This window comes from Eucyclogobius newberryi, unplaced genomic scaffold (assembly GCF_026437365.1).
Source record: "Eucyclogobius newberryi isolate DKJ021-1_F unplaced genomic scaffold, fEucNew1.0.hap1 SCAF_3, whole genome shotgun sequence".
Classification (NCBI taxonomy): Eukaryota; Metazoa; Chordata; class Actinopteri; order Gobiiformes; family Gobiidae; genus Eucyclogobius; species Eucyclogobius newberryi.
This window is the reverse complement of record NW_027315945.1, coordinates 27,173,722-27,199,414: the sequence shown is the minus strand read 5'-3', so window position 1 is coordinate 27,199,414 and position 25,693 is coordinate 27,173,722. Positions and strand designations below refer to the sequence as shown.

General features: G+C 39.5%; 3 protein-coding genes across 4 annotated transcripts in view; all 3 read right to left on the bottom strand.

Annotated features, from left to right (window-relative positions):
- The window catches only part of colq (collagen-like tail subunit (single strand of homotrimer) of asymmetric acetylcholinesterase), a 29,828-nt gene extending 27,617 nt beyond the window's left edge, over window positions 1-2,211 (bottom strand). Inside the window, exons 1-2 of the mRNA XM_072460003.1 lie at window positions 1,808-2,211; window positions 1,283-1,398 (exon numbers count right to left, since the gene is read on the bottom strand). Coding sequence (XP_072316104.1) covers window positions 1,283-1,398; window positions 1,808-1,904 — 213 coding nt within the window. The 5' untranslated portion in view covers window positions 1,905-2,211. The remainder of the gene's footprint in view (window positions 1-1,282; window positions 1,399-1,807) is intronic.
- A 670-nt stretch (window positions 2,212-2,881) lies between these two features.
- hacl1 (2-hydroxyacyl-CoA lyase 1) lies at window positions 2,882-10,781 on the bottom strand. Its single transcript, XM_072461080.1, has 17 exons — window positions 10,666-10,781; window positions 10,471-10,575; window positions 10,364-10,404; window positions 9,738-9,818; window positions 9,585-9,657; window positions 9,080-9,157; window positions 8,912-9,006; window positions 8,724-8,836; window positions 8,367-8,502; window positions 8,192-8,297; window positions 8,024-8,107; window positions 5,183-5,284; window positions 4,933-5,087; window positions 4,672-4,830; window positions 4,495-4,602; window positions 3,654-3,840; window positions 2,882-3,025 (listed from the first exon to the last, which is right to left on the bottom strand). The coding sequence occupies exons 1-17, from the start codon at window positions 10,717-10,719 to the stop codon at window positions 2,993-2,995; spliced, it is 1,710 nt and encodes a 569-aa protein (XP_072317181.1). The 5' UTR covers window positions 10,720-10,781; the 3' UTR covers window positions 2,882-2,992.
- Window positions 10,782-10,975: 194 nt separating this feature from the next.
- ankrd28b (ankyrin repeat domain 28b) lies at window positions 10,976-25,538 on the bottom strand. 2 transcript variants are annotated; one of them, XM_072459922.1, is made up of 28 exons: window positions 25,321-25,538; window positions 22,225-22,308; window positions 22,011-22,089; window positions 21,768-21,838; window positions 21,496-21,696; window positions 19,933-20,020; window positions 19,716-19,858; window positions 19,411-19,623; window positions 19,254-19,332; window positions 19,055-19,169; window positions 18,531-18,613; window positions 18,196-18,259; window positions 17,995-18,063; window positions 17,207-17,347; window positions 15,013-15,124; window positions 14,909-14,935; window positions 14,680-14,754; window positions 14,397-14,598; window positions 14,226-14,313; window positions 14,035-14,152; window positions 13,704-13,923; window positions 13,535-13,622; window positions 13,365-13,448; window positions 13,030-13,175; window positions 12,854-12,936; window positions 12,697-12,779; window positions 12,519-12,610; window positions 10,976-12,430 (listed from the first exon to the last, which is right to left on the bottom strand). In XM_072459922.1, exons 1-28 carry the CDS (start codon window positions 25,345-25,347, stop codon window positions 12,147-12,149), a joined length of 3,159 nt encoding a protein of 1,052 aa, XP_072316023.1. In that variant the 5' UTR covers window positions 25,348-25,538; the 3' UTR covers window positions 10,976-12,146. The 2 variants fall into 2 exon arrangements, with proteins under 2 accessions (XP_072316023.1, XP_072316024.1); XM_072459923.1 differs by lacking the exon at window positions 14,909-14,935.
- Window positions 25,539-25,693: the final 155 nt, after the last annotated feature.

Here is a 25,693-nt window from a genome sequence, read left to right as displayed (position 1 = left end):
CATAGTTATTGACTAAAGTCATCTTCTGAACACCTTCAGCCTGTAGTTATTGACTAAAGTTATCTTCTGAACACCTTCAGTCTGTAGTTATTGACTAAAGTCATCTTCTGAACATCTTCAGTCTGTAGTTATTGACTAAAGTCACCTGTAGTTATTGACTAAAGTCATCTTCTGAACATCTTCAGTCTGTAGTTATTGACTAAAGTCATCTTCTGAACACCTTCAGCCTGTAGTTATTGACTAAAGTCATCTTCTGAACACCTTCAGCCTGTAGTTATTGACTAAAGTCATCTTCTGAACACCTTCAGTCTGTAGTTATTGACTAAAGTCATCTTCTGAACACCTTCAGTCCATAGTTATTGACTAAAGTCATCTTCTGAACACCTTCAGCCTGTAGTTATTGACTAAAGTTATCTTCTGAACACCTTCAGTCTGTAGTTATTGACTAAAGTCATCTTCTGAACACCTTCAGCCTGTAGTTATTGACTAAAGTTATCTTCTGAACACCTTCAGTCTGTAGTTATTGACTAAAGTTATCTTCTGAACACCTTCAGCCTGTAGTTATTGACTAAAGTCATCTTCTGAACACCTTCAGCCTGTAGTTATTGACTAAAGTTATCTTCTGAACACCTTCAGCCTGTAGTTATTGACTAAAGTTATCTTCTGAACACCTTCAGTCTGTAGTTATTGACTAAAGTCATCTTCTGAACACCTTCAGTCTGTAGTTATTGACTAAAGTTATCTTCTGAACACCTTCAGCCTGTAGTTATTGACTAAAGTCATCTTCTGAACACCTTCAGCCTGTAGTTATTGACTAAAGTTATCTTCTGAACACCTTCAGCCTGTATTTATTGACTAAAGTTATCTTCTGAACACCTTCAGCCTGTAGTTATTGACTAAAGTTATCTTCTGAACACCTTCAGTCTGTAGTTATTGACTAAAGAACAACAAAAACGCCTCTAAAATAATGCTCTTTGTGTATTTTACAGGATCATTGCACATGCTTTAACACAACACACTTTTATTTCTTGATGATTTCTTAATGATTGATGTGTTTGTGAGGATATTTGTTTCTCAAGTGGACATTGTGCTTCTTCTTGCCCAGGTCGTCATTGTAAATGAGGATGTAACATGTGCATGGTAAAATATTGAACAAATGACCGTATATTTTTGATGCAAAAGTGGATCTCTTTGACATGTCAAATAGGCATGGGGGAGACATTACCCAAGGACAAATCGACTGTCATATACACCACAATAGAAGGTCACATGACTGACTCACACGAGTATGGCGGCGCCAAAGTGGAGGGGGCGGTGGAAACAGAGGGGGCGGAGGTGGACTCAGCAAACAGCATGGACTGAACCTCTTCTGCAGCTGCAGCTCCTGCGCTCTTAGGGCTGTGCAACAAGGCAATGCATTTAATTTAATTAAATACACACATACAATAACTATAGACTATAGATCTTAGATTTGTATGTATATTCATGTATGCGCAGTCTAAAAATATATCCGATTAATGTTGTTGCACCTGATTATGTTCAAGTTTGTTGTTTACATGATTTAAATATTCACATTGAACATGCAAAGGCCAAACAAGCAACAGTTAAACCAGTGCAAATGATCAAATCACATAAGCAAATTTTCTTGACACCTAAAACCTCTCAGGAGATCTGCTCATTCTATGAATAGAGACTTGTATTTGATGTATAAATACAAATGAAAGCTTAGCTTGGTCAAAAAGTCAGTCAAGTCTGGTGGTATATTAACAATAGTTTGTAGTGCAGTTTATTGAGATAATATGCTTACCTGCTGGTAAGAAATTTAAGCTGTCCAGAAAGGAGGAGTGGACCAGGCCACAGAAGCACCACAGAAACAGAGATAGTCCCAGAGGAAGCAGAGCCATGCTGCTGCAAGTGGTGGCTGACTTGGTTTGAGTCTGAGCCGCTGCTGCATGCTGCCTTCACTCTCCACTGTCCTCTCCCTCCTCCCTCTCCTTTACGTCCTCACAAGAGGCTATGTCGACCACTGCCCCATTAAATCTTTCCTCCGCATCAGTGTGTGCTAAAATTACAGAGGACAGTCTGCCAGCTGCTCTAAGTGCTAATATTAGACTCTACTACTGCAGGGGATTCTTATTGTTTCCACTACACTCCCATGAGAAGAGGCTTAACGTAAACTACAATAAGTCATTTTTATAACGCACCTAATCTCCATATGTGCTGTTTTTTCCAGACCATTGTTTTTAAAGAATATTAATTCAAAGCCTAATGCATTTCCATGTGCATTGTGAAGTCCATTTAGGCAATCACAGACAACTTTTATTGCTCAGTCTGCCCTACATAATTGAATGGCTGCATTAATTCAAGTCTAGAGGAGAGGTCACTTTAAGTGCATTAGACAGGTTAGGCTCTAATATTTTTTTTAAGTTAACTACTAGTTAACATAAATATATGTTTATAAGATTATAATTACTATAACAATTTACAAAACACATTATCTGGTTTTCCCTTGTTTGACCATTTTTCTTAATGGTAATTCCATAACTAATACAAGCAACCAAACTGTAAACAAGGGCCGAAGCTTGTCTAATTCACACAATAGGTTTAACTGTACGGATAACAATATATGACAACTTTAAAAATAAAAAAAAAAGAGAGAAAAGAAAGTCCCTGCATTTTGACGTATTGATGACATAGATAGAGGTCAGTGCCACTGCCACTTTATTTAAATATTTACCACTAGAAAAACATGGAAACCTGTCAAATGCACTTCAAGCAGTGTTTGTCAAATATCTATACAGGCCTTTAGTCTGCTATGTTAATAGCCCTGTTTTTAACACAAAAAGGCAATTACTGTGGAAAAAGGTATTTTTAATATATATTTATTATTACATAATTGCAAATCTATATATCAATAATAATACATTTATTCAAGAATTAGGCAACTGTGTTTTGGAAAATTGGATTGGAATACTGGCAAAGAAGTCTTGGTCTACAGGTTGGCGCGTGTGAGCCAAGGAAATTCCTGAAAATACAAAGAAATACATCCTCCATTAATGTTATTTTCCTTTAAATTTGTGAACTAGATCCTGCACATTTTACCTATTGATTCTACAGAAAAATATTATTAGTTCTGAACGCATACAGTTTCTTACAGACCCTCAAAACAAGTTGGCGAGTGGTTACTTGGATACGTTAAACATAACAACGAGGTCCATAGTTTCTAATTATGGGGTCCCTGAAATGGAAAGGTCAGGTTGAAACTATGTGGGGGGATTGTGATGTGGTTTACCTTGACCGTATACATTACTGTAGCAAGAAACAATAACACAAGTATTTCATCTTCTATATTACTCTGCACTTGTTTTGACATTACATAGAATTGCAAGATGTTCTGGACCAATAACATTAAATGTAAATGCAACAACTGTGTGCTATGTTTTAAAGGTGCAATGGAACATACTTTGCATTCTGTCCCATGTTATTTAAATCTATAGACTGCATCAACATATTTAATATAGTAGTAGTAGTAAGCTTCTTTTTTGTTGTTAATCTGTGATTTATGTATACCGGTAGTATAACAACAGAACAAAAAGTAGCTAATATAAGGCTACTTTATAAGGCTACTTTTATATAAGGCTATAATATGTCACCTGTTGCTTTCTGTCCGATGCTGGGTCAATTAGCACGTTCAGGAGGCAGGGCTTCTCCAAGTCACTCAGGCTCAGCTCTAAGGCACGGCGCAGCTCCTCCACAGTCCGAATCAGGAAGCCACGCCCTCCGAAGGCCGCCATGACATCATCATAGCGCGCCTCAGGTAGGAGCATGACAGGTGGGGCTCTGTTACAAAATAGCTTGTGTTCATGTGCTATCAAAACATTCTTATATGTCTATAGTTTTAAACTGAGCTGGAGAACAAGTCAGAATTTGATGATAGGATTTCAGATTTGTTAACTTGGTTTATTATTAATATATCTGTGATTACTGCTCCTTTCCACATGAAATAACAATTGGCACACAGTTCAATGAGTTCACGGCTATAAACAAATGTTACATAATTTTTGTTCACAGTAGTATCAGAATGTGGTGCCATTATTCAACCCCAATGACGTCATTGTTTTCAGTTAAAGGACTAGTTAAAACAGGGTTTTCCCCCTCATATTGATTTATCTCAATGTTTTATTTTATTTTATATCGTCCTAATAGACAATAGAAATGGCTTTGAAGATTAGTTTCCTGTACATAGTCAAATTTGTTTTCCAAAATCTAAACTCTGCTCCAAACCACATGCTTTTCTCGATCCCAAGCGGATCACGGACAATTTGCATTTCAATCTCTATTCAAAGTTGATTAATTGCCCAGTCCTATGTTTAAAAAATGTGGACACTTCTTTCTAAGACAGAGTTATGTAAGCCCTGCCCTCCATCTGAAAGTATGGCATTATCAACTTCTAGACAACAATAAAGACCAAATCAAGTGGCTTCCATCACTTACACAGTGGTCAAGTCTCCAAGTTTGGCCATTTCCTCCCACGTTTCAGGATCCATTCCACTATATATGCCATTATTATTGACCACAATAATAATAATGGGTAGTTTATACCTGTTGAAATACAAGGCATGACATACTGCAAGAGGTGGAGAGTTATTTTTAGTCAAGCTGTGAATCCACCTGCACATCGTCTCCACCTCCATTCCCGAAAACCCAAAGGCACTGTCTCCTTCCACACAGACGACTCTCTGTCCGTTGACCTTGCTTTTCTCAGCAACAGCAGCTGCAATAGCAAAACCAAGGCCTACCCCCATTGTTCCAAATGTCCCAGCATCCAACCTAGAGGACATTGATTTGAATTAACAAAATTGTGTAGGGAAAAAGGTTGTTAATTATGTCAAAAATTACACAAATATAAATGAGTAAATCTGGGAGCCTTGCCTGTGTCGGGGTAGATAGTTGTTTAACATGGTGCGTCCTATGTCCATTGTGTTTGCACCTTCACTGACAATGATGCAGTCGTGTGGCAAAAGCTCAGAGATGTGGTGGAAAACTGTGTAATAATTCATGGGCAATGTTGACTGAAGAGCCAGGGACTAAAACGTCAACAGCAAAAAATCACTTTGGTTGAGTTCTTGTCGTCTTCTCACGGTATACGGTATATAAAGATAATGAAGAGATACAAACTTACTTGTGATATTTTGGTATTGGCAGCAATCTTTGAATTGAGAGCGCTCCACCACTCCGTATCAGGAGAATATTTCCAGCCATCGCTCTTTAGGCTCTGCAACAACTGAAGAGAACGGAAAACCAATGTAATTTATTTCCAAAATGGGTATTGTTTTTATGTTTCATTACAGTACCAAGAACTAAAGTCCTATTAATCTCCCAGTTCATGTAATAAGAAGAAACCCAATCCCTCTTGCTCTCATTCACACAGCAACAGCTGCTCAAAGTGGCTTGTGGAAACTTTAAGTGTTGAAATATGTGGGGTTAGGATAACAAAAGTATCATTTAAAACCTATTGAGCTCTATAAACCATGTACATAAAACTGATGCACAAAAGCTAAAACAAACAACCAAACATAATCTTTCTGTTTGACAGCAGCAATAACAAGAATGGAGCAACAGAGGGGAGGGAAGCCCAGAGGATCTTCTCTGCTGTCCTTACCACACTCCTCACATGCTTCCAGTTCAAGCCAGTGCAGCCTCTGCCCCAAACCAAGATGCAATTGGTAAAGATCCTGGTGCTCCTATAGAATGTCAGAATGTTGTCAGGATGAGCGGAGGCATATGAGCTCTCTTCAATCAGCACAGGGAGTGCAGGCGTTGCTGAGCCAAGGACCCAGTATTCACAGACCAGGTGAGCTTTTCTGTGATGATCATCCCCGGAGATTTGGTGCAGCTAATCATCTCCACAGCCGTGTTGTTGATGAGAAGAGGAGCAGGGCAGGGGTGTTTTGTTTAGGTGATCAGGTCTGCTCCACCTCTTCTTTATAGGCGTGTTCATTATAGTACCTGGTGAGTCCCACTACTGTTGTGTTCTCTGCAAACTTCATGTGGTTTGTAGCTGACCACGAGACACAGTCATATGCCATATTGACTGTGGGCTGGCACTGGGGAAGTCTAACAGCCAGTTATATAGAGGGTGCTGAAGCCTAGGGGTCCCAGTTCGCCCACCAGAAGTTGTGGGATGATAGTATTTAAAGCTGAACTGAAGTCCAGGAAAAGCATAGCAAATGAGTGTTCTCCTTCGGGTGTGAAAAGCTCAGGTGTTGAGCAGAAGAGATAGTGTTCTTGGTGGAGCGGTTTGTTCAGTTGGCAAACTCGATCCAACGAGGAAGGGAATCAAAACACTTCATAATGATGGGAGTTAGTGAAGCTGGCTGAGAGTTGTTGAGTGAGGTGATTTTAGCCAGGAATAATGGTTACAGTCTTATAACAGGATGGGACTTTTGGTTTGGCTTGGTTCAGAGAGATGTTAAAAATGGTCTGTGAGAACATAAGCTGATCTGCACATTCTTTGAGCGCCCTCCCTGGTATGTTGTCGGGGCCTGAGGACTTCCGGGTATTTCCTTTTCCCAGGGCTCTTCACACATCATTAGGGGAAAGACAAAATGCAAGGTTATCCTTGTGGGGCACAGTTTTCTCAGCAACATTGCTGTTTAGTACATTAAACCGGAAAAAAAATAATTTCACTGAAGAAGTCCAGCATTATACACGCAGGAGGAGCCCTCATCTTATAGTTTGTAATAGCCAGTACACTTCACATGCATGTTACGGGTGTTTGAAGAGTCATTGAAAAAATCCTGAACTTTTGACTTTGAGCATGTTTAGCAAGACAGATGGCGTCTTTCAGATCTGCTCTGGCAGTTCTCAATGCTACTTCATAGCCAGAGTTCCATGTCCTGAGCTTTAGTTTTACATCCTTAGTCATCCAGGACTTTTTGTTTGCTCGTGTAGTAATATCCTTAATGACACTGACATCCTCCATGCATGTGCAGATGTAGCCCGACACAAACATGGCAAACTCATCAATGTTGATTTGATAATTGTATGTTGCAACCTCTTTGAACAGGCCCCAGTCTGTGCTTTCAAAACAGTCCTGCAGTGTAAAACCCCTATTGCACCCTCAGTCCACACTCTCACTTAGGTTTTTCCTGGATCAGCAGAGGCTTGTGTGCAGGAATCAGCAGAACAGATAAGTGGTCTGATGAACCAATGTAGGGCTGCTTTAAATGCATCCTTCACATTAGTTTAGGCTTTGTCTAAAATGTTCTGTCCCATGGTGGCTAAGTCAACTGTTTAGTAAAACAGAGGGAGAACATTTTTCATGTTGGCCTGGATAAAAATGCCCTCTGTTTGAGCGGATTGCAAGCCACTGACGGTCCAGTAAATAACACTCAGCTTTCTTATTATTAGCACAGGGTGTACATACAAAGTGGGATGATAACACCCTGGGCAGGTAAAAAGGTCTACTTAGTAGTTTTGTAGCCTTATAGTTTTACTCTACGTGTGTGTGAATTAATAAACAGCTTTTGAAAATCAAAATCTATTCAAGGTATATTGGCAGAAATATTTTAGTAATTTAATCTTTGTTGGATTCCATATTTGTATTGTCCTGCTGCTTGTAACACTTGAATTTCCCCATTTTGAGACAAATTAAGGTTCTCTTATCTTATTTATAAGATTAGTTTAATTAAGTTAATTAACTGTCCTGACCAAATAAACAAACATTCCAGGCTAAACAATAACTAACAATAACAGGAAGTGGACCATATACCAGAACAATGATATACCGTAGTTCACCTTTAAATCCATTAAATCAATGAAATCTATTTTATACTATTTGAATTATATTAATCTTGGATGTTGAGTTTGTCTGGTTTGGGGCTCTAAATCACATTCAAAATGTTTCACATTTCAAACATTTGTCATAATTTAGTCCTCATGAAATGCTTTCCTTTTTCAATTTTTCAGATAGTTTTTTAGCTAAAATATTATACAGGCTAAAAGACGTTCCTAAACCTACCTGAGAAAGTACAGCAGTGATATCACCCAACAGAGCAACTGCAGGCCTCACATTGTTCCCCATTTCTTCTGGACAAAGGTCAACCTGTACAAAACAAGAAACATGTATTCATGTTTAACCAGTAGAATGAAATTTAACCAATACAAAGGTTATTATTTCACCAAACACCTGAATGATCTTGACATTAGGATCAAATCTTGGTGGTTGACCAAAGTGTAAAATCCAGTTTAGTCTGGCTCCAAGCAGAAGAACAACATCAGCCTGAAGAAGAGCCCTGGATGAAAAAAAAAACATGTGATTTGTTTCACTTATCAATAACAAAAATATAAATAACTTTACAGACCTTGAGCGGGCTGCTGCTACACAGTTGGGGTGGTCATCGGGCACAACACCTTTTCCCATTGGAGTGGGCAGAAAAGGCAAACCACTTGTTTCCACAAACTCCTTCAGAACAGTCTCAGCTCGTGCAAAAGCCGCCCCTATGGAACAATGACTTAATACGTTGGTGTAGTTCCATTGTAGAACAAGATTCAGTTGTAGTCATCTGGACGCGGACAAATATCCGAGTTCTCAGATTAGATCCGCAGGAATGGATGAGAGTCGAAACATGATGACTACAACTGATTCTGTTTTTACAATTACTTTATACCTCCAGTGCTCTTTTTTCATGGTTTGTAGTTATTATAAATCTAAATTATACCTTTTCCAATGATTATTAACGGTCTTTTAGATGCTTTCAACACAGATAGAGCTTCAGAAATGGCGCCCCTAGTGGCCATACTTATAGGAGGGGGTGGAGAGCAGGATACAACTCTGCAAATATAAATATGTGATTGTTGTTTATCTCAGTTTAAGTAACTCTGGAAAACGAGTTGGAAATACGGTTACCTGACGTTGCTCCTTTTCACATTTGTGTTGACCATGTCACCTGCTATATCCACATAACAAGCTCCCGGACGTCCATACACTGAAGTCCGGACTGCCTGAGAGGCACAAGACTAGGATGTTATTCTATGTGTCAGTTTATAACAAATACAAACAAACAAAAACACAGACCTTCTCAATTACAGAGGGTATGACTTCCAGACTGCTGGGTCTTGCAGAGAACTTACTATAAAGACGACATGACTCCACCTAATAACAGAGAAATGTTTTAATGTAACTCAGAAACAGGACATATTACGTCAAATCCATTTTTATGAGCTTTTAACCATGTTACAATGGTGTTCCCTCATCATTAGTTTTCCTGAGAGTTGTATTTTGATTTATTCATACATGTTTGAGTAATTCTGTATTTGTCCTGCATTGTCGTGGCTTGAGTGCTCGGACATTTCTGTTTTCATCTACCCTCTATCGATCTATACATAGCCATTTTCCATTAATAAGATCAAATAAATGAAAATGTGCTGCTTGCTACGAGGGAAAAGCTCTCAGCTCTGCTCAGCAGTTTAAAATCAATATTGCCATTTACAACGAAATGTAAAAGAATGAACTACATAATTTGAGAAATACACAAAAAAAGCATAATATGTCTTAAGATCATTGCTGAATTGTTTGTTACCTGTGGAAATTCCTGAAAAGCCCCTGTAGTTTCCTGGTTCCTATCAGACGAGCCCCCAATTACAACCACAGGCCTGAACAGATGCAGCACGAACAGAATTCATTAGAAGGGAAGAAATGATTTTACATCAGAATGTGGGCTCAAAAGTCTTACCAACAGTTCTCGTTGGCATTGGCCATTCCACCCAGAGCATGAATGAGGCCAGGACCAGACACCACCAGACACGCCCCTGGTCTGCACCAATTAGAAAACGTCAGTGGCCAAGCTTAAATGCACACCTGAAATCTACATTAGTTTATTGAAATGTCATGTACAGCTGTAATCTGTTATCTTTCTTTCTGATTGTTCACACCTATGCAAGGAAAATTATGCAAATAAAATAGCAAAATAAAGTGGCAAAATGAAAAAAATGAAAAAAAAAATAATTGTGAAAAACTGACAGAAAGAAAACAGCTGGGCCAGAGCAAAAATAACAGATTGGTTAATATTTTTAAATAACATTTTAGAGATGACAAAGAAATAACAAATAAATACAATTAAATTCATTGTACTTTGTCTTCCAAATCCTGCAGTTCCTTTAAAATTCCATTGATAATCCAACAAATGTGCTTTGTTGATGAGACTTATTTTGTGCATGCACACACCAACAACTAGATCTACTCATTGGGTTCATCTGATTATCCTAGTTATCTGACGATTATTATTATGATTATTACTGATTATTATGACTGTACCCATTGTACTGTACTACAATCACTTTACTAATGAGGCTTTCTCACCTTCCAGTCAGATATCCAATGGCAGATGCAGCATAACAGGCCTGCAAACGTTACAACACTGTTACAACACTGTTACAACACTGTGCAAAAGGCAATACTAGTCTTACCGCCTGCTCGTTTCTCATTCCCACATATTTGATTCCTACAGCTTGTGCAGCCATTGCCACTTCGATAATCGGGACACCGACCACACCGAACATGTACTCCACTTTCTGCACAAAGACGTAGTTGCAATTAGAACTATTTCGAGCGAATGATTATTATGCATGAACTTTAACGCAGTTTCATCGACACAAACTTACCTGAGCCACTAAAGACTCAGCGAGCACCCGAGCTCCTGTTATGTACTCGTCCATTTGTGAGCGGTGTATTGTTTTTGTCGTAATGGCAGCGGGAAAGCAATGTTTCAATACTTCAAGTTGGTGATAACGTGAGGTTAAAGTATTCCGCAAGAGGGGGTTGTTTACTTCCGTGTTTTAAGCCAATCAAAAGCATCGGAAGGGAAAACGAAAGCTGTGTAAGTCCAATCCATAGATCTATAATATTATCACGGTTTATGCTTCATTTGATTCAGTCAGATGAGTTAAAAAATAAATAAAAAATCAAACATAATTAAATAAGTCATTTCTTTATTACTCATAAAATATACATCAATCTCAGTAATGAAAGAATTCATTGGATCTCTAAATTCACAGTCATAATTTCTATATACATGCTAGTTTCAAATTTTCAACACTCAAATTGCAGGTAAAGATTTTTTTTCCATACTAATGAAGCTAGCAGATATTTTGTACATTTTTTTTTCCAGTTAAAACTGTTTAAGAAACTCAGAATTTCAAATCAAGAGTGGTCATCGTAAAATTAAAGCAATCAAACTTGTCAACAAATATTACCTAGAATAAGAGCAAAATTATAATTCGAACAAGAAAAAGCCTTCCAACCATTGGTTTACAATACAGTGTCTCCTCATACCGCAGTGAAACAGTGCTTTTTGCAATTTCAACACTACACAATACAGTTTATCACTGTAGTTTTACAGCTGCCGCTAAACCCCCGTGTTATTTATGATGGTGAAGGCACAAAATGAACACATAAATAGGAACCAAACAAACAAATAATTTATTACAGACTAAATCGCATAGTGGATAAGTCAATGTACACAAGGTTGTCTATTGACTTAATCATCGCTGATGGTGATATATTTATTCATTTGTGTCAGCAATTTTAATTCAGTGGTTTTAGTAAGTTGATGACATGAACATGGGTTTATTAAAATATTCCTTACCCAAAATAAACACTTTTCTCCTGTTTGAGTTGGAAAACTGAAGGACAAGTGCATCAGATGATACATGTAGTGAGCGCTTAATAATCTTTAACACGCCAAGCTTTTCAAAATCAAAACCAGCATCCTTCTAGGCCCTCAGGGCTCAATACAAACTCAGTTTTCATTCACACAATTACATGTGGGCTAAAATGCTTTTTGGTCCCTGTCCTTTAGCTGTTCTAGCATCCATATCCAGCTGTTATTGCCCTCATCTGCTGCTATCAGACACAAGTTTGCCCCTCAGAGTCCCTGTGTTCAACAGCCTCTGGGTCCGGTTTGCTGAATGGATTGTAGGTGCTGGATGAGGTCGGGACGAGTGTGGGCCAGCCTGTGGCACTCTCACTTGTTCTCTCTCCTCTGAAAAGGGGGGTCACTTAAGGCTCCTGTTGGGGCTTTCTTTCCCGGCCCTCCAAAGCTGGCGGTGGGCAATTTTAAGACACAGTTGTGTTTCTATGGTCATCAGTAAGTCTCTGAATCTGAGTCATTGAGCTCTTCGTCCTTGAAAAAACCATCATGGTGGCTGATGTTGTTGAAGCTGCAGTAGGAAGTGTGCTCGCTGCGCAGCACAGGCAAGCTGTCAAAGGTGACGCTCTTGGAGGGGCTGGTGGTGTAGTGATTAATGGCACTAAAAGGAAGAATGGGCGCTGGGGCGCAGGGGGACACAGGCATCATGGTGGCCAGAATGAGGGCGAGGCAGTCTGCCACATCTTTGTTAGGGGCACAGGCCAAGGCAGGTGTGTAACCTGAAATGTAAGCAGCAGATACATTATATAATTCTTTTTTCAACATTCCAGCATCAAAACTAGAACGAAAAGGCTATTATGACTTTACCATTCTCATCAACTGCAAGTACACTGGCTCCCTTTGCAAGCAGCTCTTGTACCACTACAGTTAGACCATTTCTTGCAGCCACATGTAATGGCCTAGAAATAAAAGCAGAAGCCAGTCAATATAATAACCTAGTATGACAATCACAATGATTCTCTAAGTTTAAAACACAAATGCATACGTCTGTAAGGCAGAGTTAGTGGCGTTGATCAGGTTTCTATCTGTAATCTTTTCCAATATTAACAAGGCACTAGTTTCATGTCCCTGGAAAAATGTAGAGTAAAAAGTCACAAAACAAATATTCAACAACAAATACAGACAATGGAGCGTGCTCATACCTTACTGCAAGCAAGATGGAGCGCTGTGTTCTTTGCAGCATCTTGCAAAGTGAGATCTGCTTTTGCACTACTCACAAGCAACTCTAAAACAAAAATAAACAAAATAAAAGACATTTGTTGTATGTCATGGCTGCAGTATATAATTCAGTGTGTAATGAAATTAAAGTCATTCATACCAACAGCATTGGTCTGTCCATTCTCAGCCGCCATCATCAGAGGGGTTTTTCCAGCAGCATCCACACAGTTGACCTGAGCATTGTGGCTCAGCAGTAGCTGCAGACACTCCACGTGGTCAGTGAAGGCTGCAGCGTGTAACGGCGTCCTGCAGAGTGTCCAAATACAACATACTTTACAAATGTGTCAGATATCAATACATAATATAGTATTGACATTTGTTTCCTGCGCTGGTTACAGCCAAAAAAACATTTGTTATTTAGGCACTCAATCATTTTGTTAACAATGTTAACAAAGAATATAATTTTATGTGTTAAAACCATAATTTAAAACATACCTGTCTTTTCCATCTTTGGTATTTACAATTGTAGGGCCCATTGTGTCTATCAGCATCTCTGCCGCACCTTCATTATCATGAATGCTATACAAAAGGTAAATAAAGATGACAAAAAAAAGCATAAAAAAAAAAAAAAGACAAAAAACATGAGACAACCATCCACCACTTACACAGCACAGTGAAGAGGGCTGAATGCATTGCCCACAGCCTTGTGAAAAACTTCTTGCTCCAGCAAAGCCTCCACACATGTATCATGACCTGTCATAAAAAGTTAACTTTTATTTCTTGAGTGTATTTCATATGTATTAAATTCTATAAAGAACGGGTGCCCATCTTTACCATTGTAGCAGGCCCAGTGCAGTGGAGTATAGCCGTGGTTGTCTGCTAAAGGAGGCAGAGTCTGCACTGACTGAGCCGCATGCAGCAGACTTCCCAACACCCCAAAGTGTCCACATGCGGCTGCCAGGTGGATGGGTGTGCGCCCTTTACAGTCTCGTGCCACGAAGTTTGCATTGTGCTGAAGAAGGGCTTCTACACACTCCTCATGGCCAGTCACAGACTGTAGTTCAAAACAAGAAGAGTGCCATAAATATTTATCAGCACAAACACATTCTATTCCATGGTGTGGTGAAGTAAAAAACATTTAAAATTAAAAAGAACAAGTACTTACTCCTCTGTGTAGAGCTGTCCTCCCCCACTTATCTTTAGCTTCTACACTGGCTCCTTTATTAAGCAGAGAATACACACTGTCCGTGTGTCCACTAAGAACTGACAGCATCAGTGGTGTTCTAAAGATACAGACATTTTAGCCACCAAAGACTTGCAATTCATCAATACATTATAGCTTTGATTTTGACTTACTGTCCATTTCCATCCTGAATGTCCACTGCACTTGGAAGATCTGCATCCCCAAACAATAAACGCAAACATTCAGAGTGACCGTTCGTGGCTTAAAAAAACAGAAGTAATTATTCATTAGTACTCGATTAATGTAAAAACACTGTTTATGGGACCATGCGACAGTATGAATACCTGCAGCATGAAATGGGGTCCGCTTTAAGGTGAAGTCCTTGACTAAAATGGAGGCTCCTTGGTTGATTAACACGTCAACACACTCGACGTGACCCTTGAAGGCAGCCAGGTCCAGTGGTGTGCGTCCTTGATCGTTTCGTACGTCCAAATCCAGCAAAGACTGTACCAACACCTCCAGAGCGTGGTGATGGCCGTGATACGCCTGAAAGATTTTATTTTTAAGACAAGTTTCAAATGAGAATCAGTGCAAGGTTATTATGGATGTTGTCAGCACCAAACTTACAGCAAGGTGCAAAGGGCTAACAGGGGCTCTGACATCAGAGTCATTCATGATGTCTGTTCCTGAGGTTTCCATGAGCTGAAAAGAAATGGATAAAGAAAACTGTTATAAACACAATTATAGAAATTGTGTTTCTATACCTCAAATAATTTTAATTTAGCCCACTCCAAATGGAGATTTTAAAATGAATTACTTGAGTTAGGGTTCAGTATGAAAGTGAAAACAGACTCACCACATCTAGGGGAGTTTCACTTGCAATCTAGAGCAAAACAAAATCAATCAATCAATAAATAGTTAGTTATAAAAATGACTGAAATGTAACCAAAGAGTTCTCACCAGTTCTAGGCAGAGGCGATGTCCGTAAGCAGAGGCGTAATGTACAGCGTTATAGCCGTGATTGTCGCGGATCCCTGGATTCGCATCATTCCGTAGTAAATATTCCAGGCACCTGCAACCGCAAGAAACAACGTTTTATAAAGATACAAACTGTGTAGAGAAAAACACACATGGTGAAAAAAGTAAAATCCACCTGGTACAACTATTTCAGAAGACATTATAAATTAAATTGCTACACAACTTTATGCTGATATTAACCTGTTACCACCCACCTGTCCGCCGGCGAACATTTTCTATATCTCAAATATTCTCTTACATCATCACTTTTATTTCCGTGGTCAATACCAGCAAGCCATACATCATTTTAAAGCTTATTTTCTCAACAAAACAAATATGTCATTGATTTACATTGAATAATATGCCCCAAGAAGCAATTGCCAATAGTTTGTGAGAAAGTCTCAACTTTTACAAACGCATGTCCTACCTGTTTGCTGTTTATGACGGACGAAACGGCTTTAATTCTGTACATCCTTGTACTCAGTCTGTCCGTAAGGAACCATTGAAAAACAATATCCACTTGTATTTTTCCTGAAGTCATCCGATTTCGAGATATTGTCAAGTAAACAAACTTTTCTTCGTTTCTCGCCGGACGAGAATGCGCTTGTCCGGCGCATTTCTCCGTCCATAACAAATGACCTGTTTGACCTATACGATAGTGTTTGACATCGATCTCTTCCTTAGACTGTTTCCTACAGAATGAGACCATCCACGAATTTTTCTGTCACCGGGTTTGTTTGCTACAGCCTCCGGAGGAAAAAAATGCGGCGCTTCCGAAGCGCGCGTCCATCTTTGTTTTTAGCCCTTAGCTTCTGCTAACAGGCACGCAGGAGACTTTGAGTGACATATTATTCTAGCCAATCAGGAGACCTTTGTCCTGATAGGCGGGACAAAGGGCTGAGTGACACAGAATGTCTTGTATTCCCGTGCGTAAGGCTCCGGGAAGGCTGTAAAGAGCCAGATTTCTCGGCAGGATTTTGCGCATAATGTTTTCTGATTTTATTAGCCTTTTGGACGTGCATTTTGTTAGATATATGTATTATTATACCAATACAAAAATAAAATAAAAATATTATATATATTTTTTTTTTTTTTAACCTCTATATGGGAAATTCATGGGTAAACTCATATTACCACATTTTCACATATTTTTTTTTTAGCGGTTATAATTGCTATTAGTGGCCTACAAAACATCAAAATGTATGTTTTATGATCATAGAGGTGCTAAAATTGTAATAAAACAGTTTGGCACAGTTGGCACATATTTGGATCACTTGTTCCGAATATACTTTTTGATACAAAAAGGTCAACAGCACCAAAATGCCTGTTCCTAGAGATCTGAAACTTTACACAGTTGTTGTCAACAAGATAAACATTATGTACAGTGAACAGCATATGCACACAATGAAGTATGTCATGCTCAGGACCATTACAAATTGACAATATTCAGGCGAGACTAAAAAAGGATGTTTTGTTTATGTTTGGGCTTCTGTAGTGTAAGTTCTGAAGCCCTGACAGTGTGTCATGTGCACATCTGCAGAAACTAGAAGGCCTAAGCTTTCTAATGATGCATCACACTTGCATGTGGAACATAAGATCCTCTTTTAATAAGCAATGCCATTTGGGTATGTCCAACCATTGTGCACAGGGCGAAAATAGGTGGGTGGTAACAGGGTTACGCTCAAAGATCATTTTAAGTGTCCGTTGTCGCCCCCTGCTGTCTCTGAGCAGAAAACCAGCCTTGATATTAATGTTACCTTAATATTTGGCAACGTGACATTTTTTTGTATGTGATTTTATGGTCTTATAAAGCCTTTATGTCCATTTTCTGACAATGCATTTTCATTAGGATCCTGCAGGGGGAACTCCAGAGTTACTTTGTTTAACTTGAAATGACAAAGCTTGTGATTGTACCTCTACAGAGTTATGTCATTTTTTTCCAAGCTTTTTAGTTACTCCAAATTTTTTTTCTTACATTCAAACATTTTCCATTTTATCGATCAGTCGTTTCATTATTCAACAAACAATTCACACAATAAAAAAATAAAAAAACAATAAAATATGATCAGTCAGCTTGATTTGCTCGACCCATGTGAAACGCTCAGGATGAAAACTATGCTTCGTCTGTGATACGTACTTTCCATCTGTGTCGGAGGCAGCAGCGTAGTGCAGGGGCGTGCAGCCCCTCTCGTCCAGGTCATTCACGCTGGCCCCCGAGCCCACCAGAGCAAACAGGCACTGGTAGTTACAGTTGGCCGCAGCATAGTGTAGCGGGGTCCTGGAAAAACACATCGCACAAATCAAAGTTTAAATTTGATATCTGAGAGAACTTACAGTAATGGCTGTGTCGTGTGTGTAAGTTTGAAGTAGAAGTGGAAGATATACCGAAAAAATGAAAAATATCGAAATTGTTGTTTTGGAGATCGAGTATATGGACTATAATAAAAGCTATTTTCAGAAATCTGTGGAGTGTACTTTTGGCTGCAGAGAAAAAAGCTGTAAAATAAATGGACGACGGGAACTGAGCCGACTGAAGGACTGGACTGAGATAACTTTGCACATTTATAAAATGGAAAAACTGACTTTTACTCTGAACTTAAACATGGACAAATTGAATAATCACTGGGACAGAGAGACTGATATGTGTACCCAAGTGATATTTCATTTCTCATTTCCTTTTGCTTTCCTTTTACTGTACTCTCTGGTCTTGTTCCGTTTGTTCTTGTTCCGTTAATTTTACCGTCAATTGATGTTTTATGCAATATTTCAACCCAAACCATACAGTTAAAGGCACGTTTTAGCACGTTCCTGATCGACTGCACTGAACTATCTGAATATTATCAAGTCATTCCAAATAAAACCCCATTGAGATACATTTTTTTGCCAACATCGCCCTTGTGTGAACGCAGATGAAATAATACAAACCTCCCAAAGCTGTCTTTTCTATTGAAGTCTGCCCCAGTGTTGAGAAGAAGATTCAGACATTCCAGGTTTCTGAACATACAATACAAACAGCAACAGTTATAAGCAACAAATATAAATAGTACATTGTGTTTAGTCGTACAGTTTGATTGTTGCACCATCTGCAAACGTGACAGGTGAACGTAAAAATGCTCCTAAACTTACCCTCCGGCAGCTGCAGCATGTAAACAGGTCCTGCCGAAGTCATCAGGGGTGTCAATATCAAAGCCTGTGTGAATGTAAACACGTCCAACAGGAAAGCACAAATACAGTCAATACAAGGACTTCTGATTTAATGACGTTTAAGGCCTGAATCTATCAAAAATAAAATATAAATAAAACAGGTTTGCTAGCATTTGACCATCGAATTACAGACACAGGGAAAAATAATCTACTAATAATAAAAGAGATATTAGTTCTAGTTTCATGAGTAAGCAGTCTGAGATTTAACATGACACAATTAACGCAAACGAGAAAAGAGTGTAGGCTTTGTCGTGTACCTGATGACAGAAGCTTCCGGCAACAGTCGGAAAACCCACTGAGAGCAGCCAAATGCAGCGGAAACATGCCGTGAATGCCTCGTCTGAAAAATAAAAACAAACATGAATTACTTTAGTGTTTAATTGATTGACGGTGGCACAAATAATCAGAGTTTGTGGAGCAAATGTCACTCATTGCTTTCAACCATTTTTATTCTATTTGACAACACTATGAGCAACAGAGTGATTTTAATATGACAATATATCCATGGATTTTAGAATGATGAAAAACCAGGACTGTTACTATAGCGATTAACAATTCAAAACTAAATATTTCATCTTTTGAATGGGAAAGTCCTCAAGATGTGTCATAAAACAGGAAACTGAAAGCCATGAATCGCCCAGGACAGTTGCATTTACACATTAGACATTACACAGATAATTATTAATCTATTCATTCATTGTTTACATCCTTCTTTTGCCTTTAAAAAGGAGTTTCCCGAGCCTAAAGACAGGCCTTGACAGAGCTGCAGCGTGGCACTTACTTGGCTGTATCAGCTCTGTTTGTGATGAGTGTGTTGATGAGGAGCTCGTGTCCATAGCGAGCTGCGATGTGCAAAGGTGTGTTTCCATTTTTGTCTTCACAGTCAATCTCAGCACCTTTGGAAAACCGTCAGCGATTAGCAAGAGGAAAAATGTAGACAGTTTTACCATCCACTGTGAGTCAATTAAGCTGAGGCTCACCATTCTCAATAATAGCTTGAGACCTAGAAAACCTCCCATGGATAGCGGTCATGTGAAGCGGAGTCTTTCGATCTTTACTCTAAAACAAATACCAAACGAATGACAAAAAACACACGTAAATATATTGTTTTGGCAAAAAGGTGGCAATCATAATCACCTTAATGTTCACGTCAGCTCCGTTGCACACCAGGAGCTCCAGACAGAGCGCCCCGTGACGAGACGCAGCCGTAAAATGCAGAGGCGCAAACCCTTTCTCGTTCACCTGATTTACATTTGCGCCACATTCGATCAGCTCGTTCACCACGACGTCCTGGCCGTTGTAGCAGGCCACGTGGAGGGGCGTGTTGCCATACGCGTTCGGCTCGTTTATCTGAGAGAAAAAAAGAAAAAAAAAAAGTATTAATGAATTAGCACAGAGAGTTGCTAGATTAGACCAGCAATAATTAAACAAGAGCGACTTACATCAACCCCTAAGTCCAGAAGGTATTTGACCACACTGATCATCCCACTGGAGGCCGCTGCATGTAAAGGAGTGTAAGACTTCTTATCTTTACAGGCCACTTCAGCTCCATGAGACGCCAACAACTTCACCACTTCTATGTGACCTAAACGATTCAAAACATGGATTAAATAATGTTGATGGTAATAATAATGTGACGGATGCACATGTGATTCATACCCATATAAGCTGCCCAGTGGATTGCCCGACGGTCCTTTTTGTCAAAGGCGTTGATGTTGGCTCCTCTCGATAACAACAGGCGCACCATCTACGAAAGGAAAACATAACTAAATTACATCCGACCCGCTAAACCGGGGGTTCTCAAACTGTTCAGGCCGGGACAGGACACAAAATAATCATGCAACGGACTCAGGACCCCAACAGTAAAATTAAATAAGAAGTCTGTTATCATATCATATGTTTATTTGTATTTTTGTAATTGTATGGTATCTATGGTATCTATGTTTCACTATCGGCAGGTGACTATGGACCAGTAGATTCACTCTGTCACTGCATCCAACAGATCAGTTTGTGGATGCAAAACAACTTTCTTCAGCTGAACTCAGACAAGACTGAAATAATTGTTTTTGGCCCACAGAAACAAAGAGAAAGTGTTAGCGGTCACCTCCAGAGTCTCGCTCTAAAACCTACAAACCAAATTTGAAATCTGGGGGTAATAATGGACTCAGACTTGAACTTTATTAGCCACGTCAAATCAATAACATCAGCAGCTTTTTACCATCTAAAAAGCATTGCCAAAATCAAAAATATAGTGTCTAAACCAGATTTAGAGAGACTTATCCACGCGTTTGTCTCCAGTAGATTAGACTACTGTAACGGCCTGCTCACTGGTCTCTCCAAACCAGCTGTAAAACAGCTGCAGTACATCCAGAACGCTGCTGCTCGGGTCCTGACCAGAACCAGGAAGTATGATCACATTAGTCCTGTTCTCAGGTCTCTGCACTGGCTCCTGTGGCTCAGAGAATAGACTTTAAAGCAGCTCTGCTTGTGTACAAGTCTCTCCATGGCCTAGCACCAAAGTACATCTTGGACATGTTAGTGCCATATGAACCATCTCGGACTCTGAGGACCTCAGGGACCGGCCTCCTGCTGGTGCCCAGAGTCAGGACTAAACATGGGGAATCTGCGTTTCAGTTTTATGCAGCTAAAATCTGGAACATTCTTCCTGAAGATGTGAGACAGGCTTCTACTCTGACTCTACATGTTCAAATCTAAGCTAAAAACAGTTTTGTTTAGCTGCGCATATGACTGAAAGGATTTTTTCTTTGCACTCTTCTCTTTTGTTTGTGATTTTATTAGTTTAGACAATCAGTTGGATTGATAATTTTGTATTTAGTTAATTTTATTGTATTTCTGTTTCTGTAATTTCTTTGTGATTTGAATGCATTTTTCCTGCTGTGTGAAGCACTTTGAATTGCCTTGTGTATGAAATGTGCTCTACAAATAAACTTGCCTTGCCTTGCGTATGGTGTTATATGAACCAATTTCACTAAAACATAACGTTTTCAATAAAATAAATTGATTTAATCAACTCCTGACCTCCAGCTCATGCTTTGAGCTAATGGCTGCAGAGTTCACAGTCATTAGTTTAGTAAAGTGCTCAATGTTTTTATTTATTAAGCTGAATAGATATTTAGGATATCACATGGGTAATAAAAGCAAAGCTTACTCAGCTTACTGTCCCTGTATCATATAGTATGCATTATTGGGTGTGTGATTTACCTCCAGATGACCGCTGAAGGCTGCATGATGCAGAGCGGTGCGTCCTGCTCGGTCCGACACATTGACATTACTGAGCAGAGGCACCAGCGCCTCCGCACAGCGCACTGCCTTGTTCGCTGCTGCAACATGAAGTGGAGTCTGCCAGTTCTTGTCACGTGCATTTACATCAGCCGAGTGTTTGAGCAAAACCTGGACAGCCTCCTAATGGTGGAGAGGCTTCGATTAGAGCAAATATGAAAATACTGCTGATCTTTAAAAGGAAAAACGCATACCTCACTGCAGGAGGCCACAGCCCGGTGCAGAGGAGTAAGCCACTTGTTGTCTTTGGCATTTACTCTGGCACCTAAAGTCAGAAAAAAAAGAGCAGAAAAATGATCAGGGTCATGACATTCTAGTGACTCTAATGAGAAGATGGGCACAAATATAAAAGACAAATATTTATTTATTTAGCAATGTCTTTCCTTTTTATTAGCATGTATTGCTACATAAAGCTTTACATAGACGAAATACAACACCTGAAAGAATCAGTAGCTCTATAATTTCTGCATCTCCAAGATAAGCAGCAGCATGCAGAGGAGTCCGCTTTTCATTATCCTGTAATAAACAACAGTTTATTCACTTCACAAGTTTTCAACAATACCACAAAAGCAGGTCTAACACATATTGATATAAGACTAGTGACCTTTATAAAGTTTGCATGCATAAGTCTGAAGAGTTTAAATCAATTACCTGTACATTTACATCTTCCTTCTTGAAAATAAGTGCACGTACTTCGTCTGGATCTACACTGAAAATGGCTTTCAGCAGGGGAGGCTGGAAAAGAAGAGAAACACTTTAAACATTTACCCTCACTTTTGTAAATGGTAAATTAAATGGTCACATTTATATAGCACTTTTCTACCGTCAAGGCACTCAAAGCGCTTTACGTCGAGAACCACTCACCCATTCACACACCAGTGTACCCAGACACTGGGGGCGAGGCCGGTTAAGTGTCTTGCCCAAGGACACGACAGCAGTATTCACCTGAGGCAGCAGCGATCTCACCACCAACATGTGGGCCAGTGGATCTGAGCGCTCTACCACTGAGTACTGCAGCCCAAAGTAACTCAAAGTATCTAAAGGTCACAGCGATGCACAGCACAAAATGCTGGTGCGTTTCAATTTGTATCACTCCACAAATACTTGGATTGATGACATTGTTTATCGGTTTAAGCAGTAAGTCCTGTAGCCCTGTACCACTGTACCAACATGCCCATCATCAAATGCAATATGTTTACAGTATTTTCCGGACTATAATAGTAAAAATCACACCAGGCAAAAAATGCAAGTGTGAAAATAACAAATAATATCACATATATACTTATACTCCAGAGCGACTTAAGTATAAATATAAGTATAAGTCGCACCCCAGCCAAAACTACGAAAAAAGGGGTAGTTCCATTTTGCAAAGTAAAAAGGCCAAACCAGGCCAGCATAGTAAGATTATACAACACACAATAACAAACTCACTAAAGACAATAAAAATGTCAACCAATAAATCTAAATTTGCCCGGACCTGTCGAAGTTCTGACACATGTCGCTTACAAACTATAAACATGACTCACCGTTTCTGAAGTGGTTGAACCAGAGAACATGTTGGAAGATGAGAGTAAGTGCTACTCATAAAGTTAATAATCCATTCCTAAAAGTCTGAGCATGTAGCATTGAAATACTGGCCTAAAATACAGTATTAGAGGAAACATTTGCACATTGGAGCGAGCAGCATGACATCATAAAAGGTTTGAGTCTACACCTGACATTCAAGTCAGGACCGGCCCTGTCGAATCAATACATCAAGAGGAATTAATGTGCACATCAATGTACAGCATCTACTGAGAGATGCACTTTAAAAAGCACTATAATCATCCAGCATAAAGAACAGCACAAATGCACAACGCGTGACAAGTCGTAGCAACACAACCCATCGTGATTCTACCATTTTACATGGAACAAACACAATGTTCCCTTTGTTTTCATGCATCACACAGGGAAGAGCAGAGGAAAGCTCAAGTAAAAAAGGCCGATAAAAACAGTCTTGCTTTTTGTCTACAGAGATTTAAACTTTTCGTTTTGGGCAAATCATGTGAAACCGTCTCTAAATTGTAGCCTTCGCTTTAAATGTTTTAAATGCTAAGTTTAGTCAAAGAGATTGTTGGTTCCGGCCGTAGAGCGTTTCCACTTGATGCTGGCTGGGCTGGTTGATATTATCACCATGGCGACCGCACACAGTCAGGTGAAGTGCACACACAAAACGACACACGCGCGAGCCACATAAATAGCAACGGCTGCAAAACACCAGCCATAAATGACAACAGTGCTATTCTAGTATCGAGTGTTGGATATTCTTTAAGGGCACGGTGATGAATAAGAGTCGTGCGAGTTAACTTCCTCTGGTTTCATTTAAAAGTATTCATACAACAGCAAATCAAAAAGGTAGCTGCAGTATCTCTCAAGGTTTTCACACTGTCAGGGCTCGTCCAGGAATATATTCAGTACAAAAAAAAAAAAAAAGGACTTAAACCTGGACTAAATCGTGACAAATTAAGTCTAAAACGGCACCATGAACATGAATGTCGTTTGAGAACCATTAGGGCTGGAAAGTGATAAGTGTTGTGTTTATTTAGGTGTTATTAAGGTTTGTTGCCATAAAATACTATAAATCGATCCCACTGAAGTCACAGTTGGGAGGACGGAAGGGATGAGAGGCGCCATTGTTTCTGATGTTACAGGTAAGGCAAGTCCACAAATGATTTTCCATAACTTTTACTGGGGAAACGATTGAACCAGACGACAACATGAGACCATCACTGCTCCTGTTCTGACACATTAATATAACAACAGCTTTAGAAATGGATCCCAATGCAGTCAATCACCAATACGATGACGAACGGCCAATGAAACCAGAACAAACGCAGTGGACCTTTTAAAATGTCATGACGTCAAGTTGGTTCGAAGGGAAGAAACATCAAATAATTAAACATTTGTAAAGATGAATGGACATCAGACAAATATGCTAATGATTTTAAGCCTTTCAGCAACACGAGATGACGCTTAATCCAGCCTTGAATGTGTATTTGAGCTTCAGAAACAGTATGATTTGTGGTTAAGTGTACTATATCTGAAAGGTAAAAAGAGAAACTAGTGAAGGGTCAGCGTTTCCTCATCAGGATTATTCAAAAATGTGTCTGTCATGGTCTCCTATTACATAAACAAATGACGCAAAATACAACTGTAAGTGTCTTTAAACCAGGCTCTGATATCAGTGAAATGTATACGAGTGTTTTATTACTGCCAAAACCACGTAGGTTTGTCAAATTCTGCAATATTTTGTGGTCAATCCCAGTTTCTCCATTGAAATCACATCGTGTTCCTCTTCACTTTTGCCTGAAGTTGACTCCATTATGGAATGTATTTATAATATATGTATTTACCAACTTTTCACGGGTCTATAGCCACTAAAACCAAGACAAATTACGACAACACAGTGATGAACATTAGCAGTCAAACACCGACTGAGAGTAGCACACATGCACTGAACTACAACGCTTTTGCAACGACTTAATGGTGATTTTTGATTGCGTTTTGAGTCAAACCACGGCCCCGTCACACAGAGCCCAGTGTTGACAGTGTCGGGACATACATTTGAACGCTTTCGTCCCAGAGAAAAGCGGCACACACTCTCGGATTACGTTACGCTGCGATGTGGGGGATTGCTGTAGCTAGCACGTTAGCACAAAAAACACTGTCTCAAAGTTAAAGTCGGATATGGACACAACCGTCACTCACCTGGTCTCGGATTTTGAGAACCACCATATTTCTGAGGTTTTCAATGCTGTCATACAGTTCATACACGGGTGTTTGGTTTGTTCCCGGAAGCAGATTTGGTGGCTTTCTCCGTGCTCTCTGCTAGGCCTGATGGGACGCTAGCAGAGGGCTATTTTGCTAGCTCCCTAACCCGATGGCATGGAAGCAAAAAGCAGCGGAAACTCCATAACATTACCGCCAATGTGGTATGACAAAAGCTAGAGAGACTTTACGTACTGTTGACGTAGCAACAGCGGCGGCCATCTTGTGATTGTAAGAGCCGAAAATAACTTAAAACAGAAAAAAATACTGATTATATATTATTTTTTGTGGTCAGGGGTTAATATTCAGACAA

Bases quoted from the DNA above. Each gene is read 5' to 3' on its own strand.
- hacl1 (XM_072461080.1), bottom strand. From the start codon at position 10,719: ATGGACGAGTACATAACAGGAGCTCGGGTGCTCGCTGAGTCTTTAGTG. The intron at 4,831-4,932 runs GCAAGGCTCCCA...AATGTCCTCTAG, and splicing joins AACTATCTACCCCGACACAG to GTTGGATGCTGGGACATTTG. The intron at 3,841-4,494 runs GTAAGTGATGGA...ATTTTGTAACAG, and splicing joins CTTGGAGACTTGACCACTGT to AGCCCCACCTGTCATGCTCC.
- ankrd28b (XM_072459922.1), bottom strand. From the start codon at position 25,347: ATGGTGGTTCTCAAAATCCGAGACCAG. The intron at 19,859-19,932 runs GTATGAATCACA...TGAATCGTTTAG, and splicing joins CCACTGGGCAGCTTATATGG to GTCACATAGAAGTGGTGAAG. The intron at 13,449-13,534 runs GTAAGTGGTGGA...CCTTTTGTATAG, and splicing joins AGCCCTCTTCACTGTGCTGT to CATTCATGATAATGAAGGTG.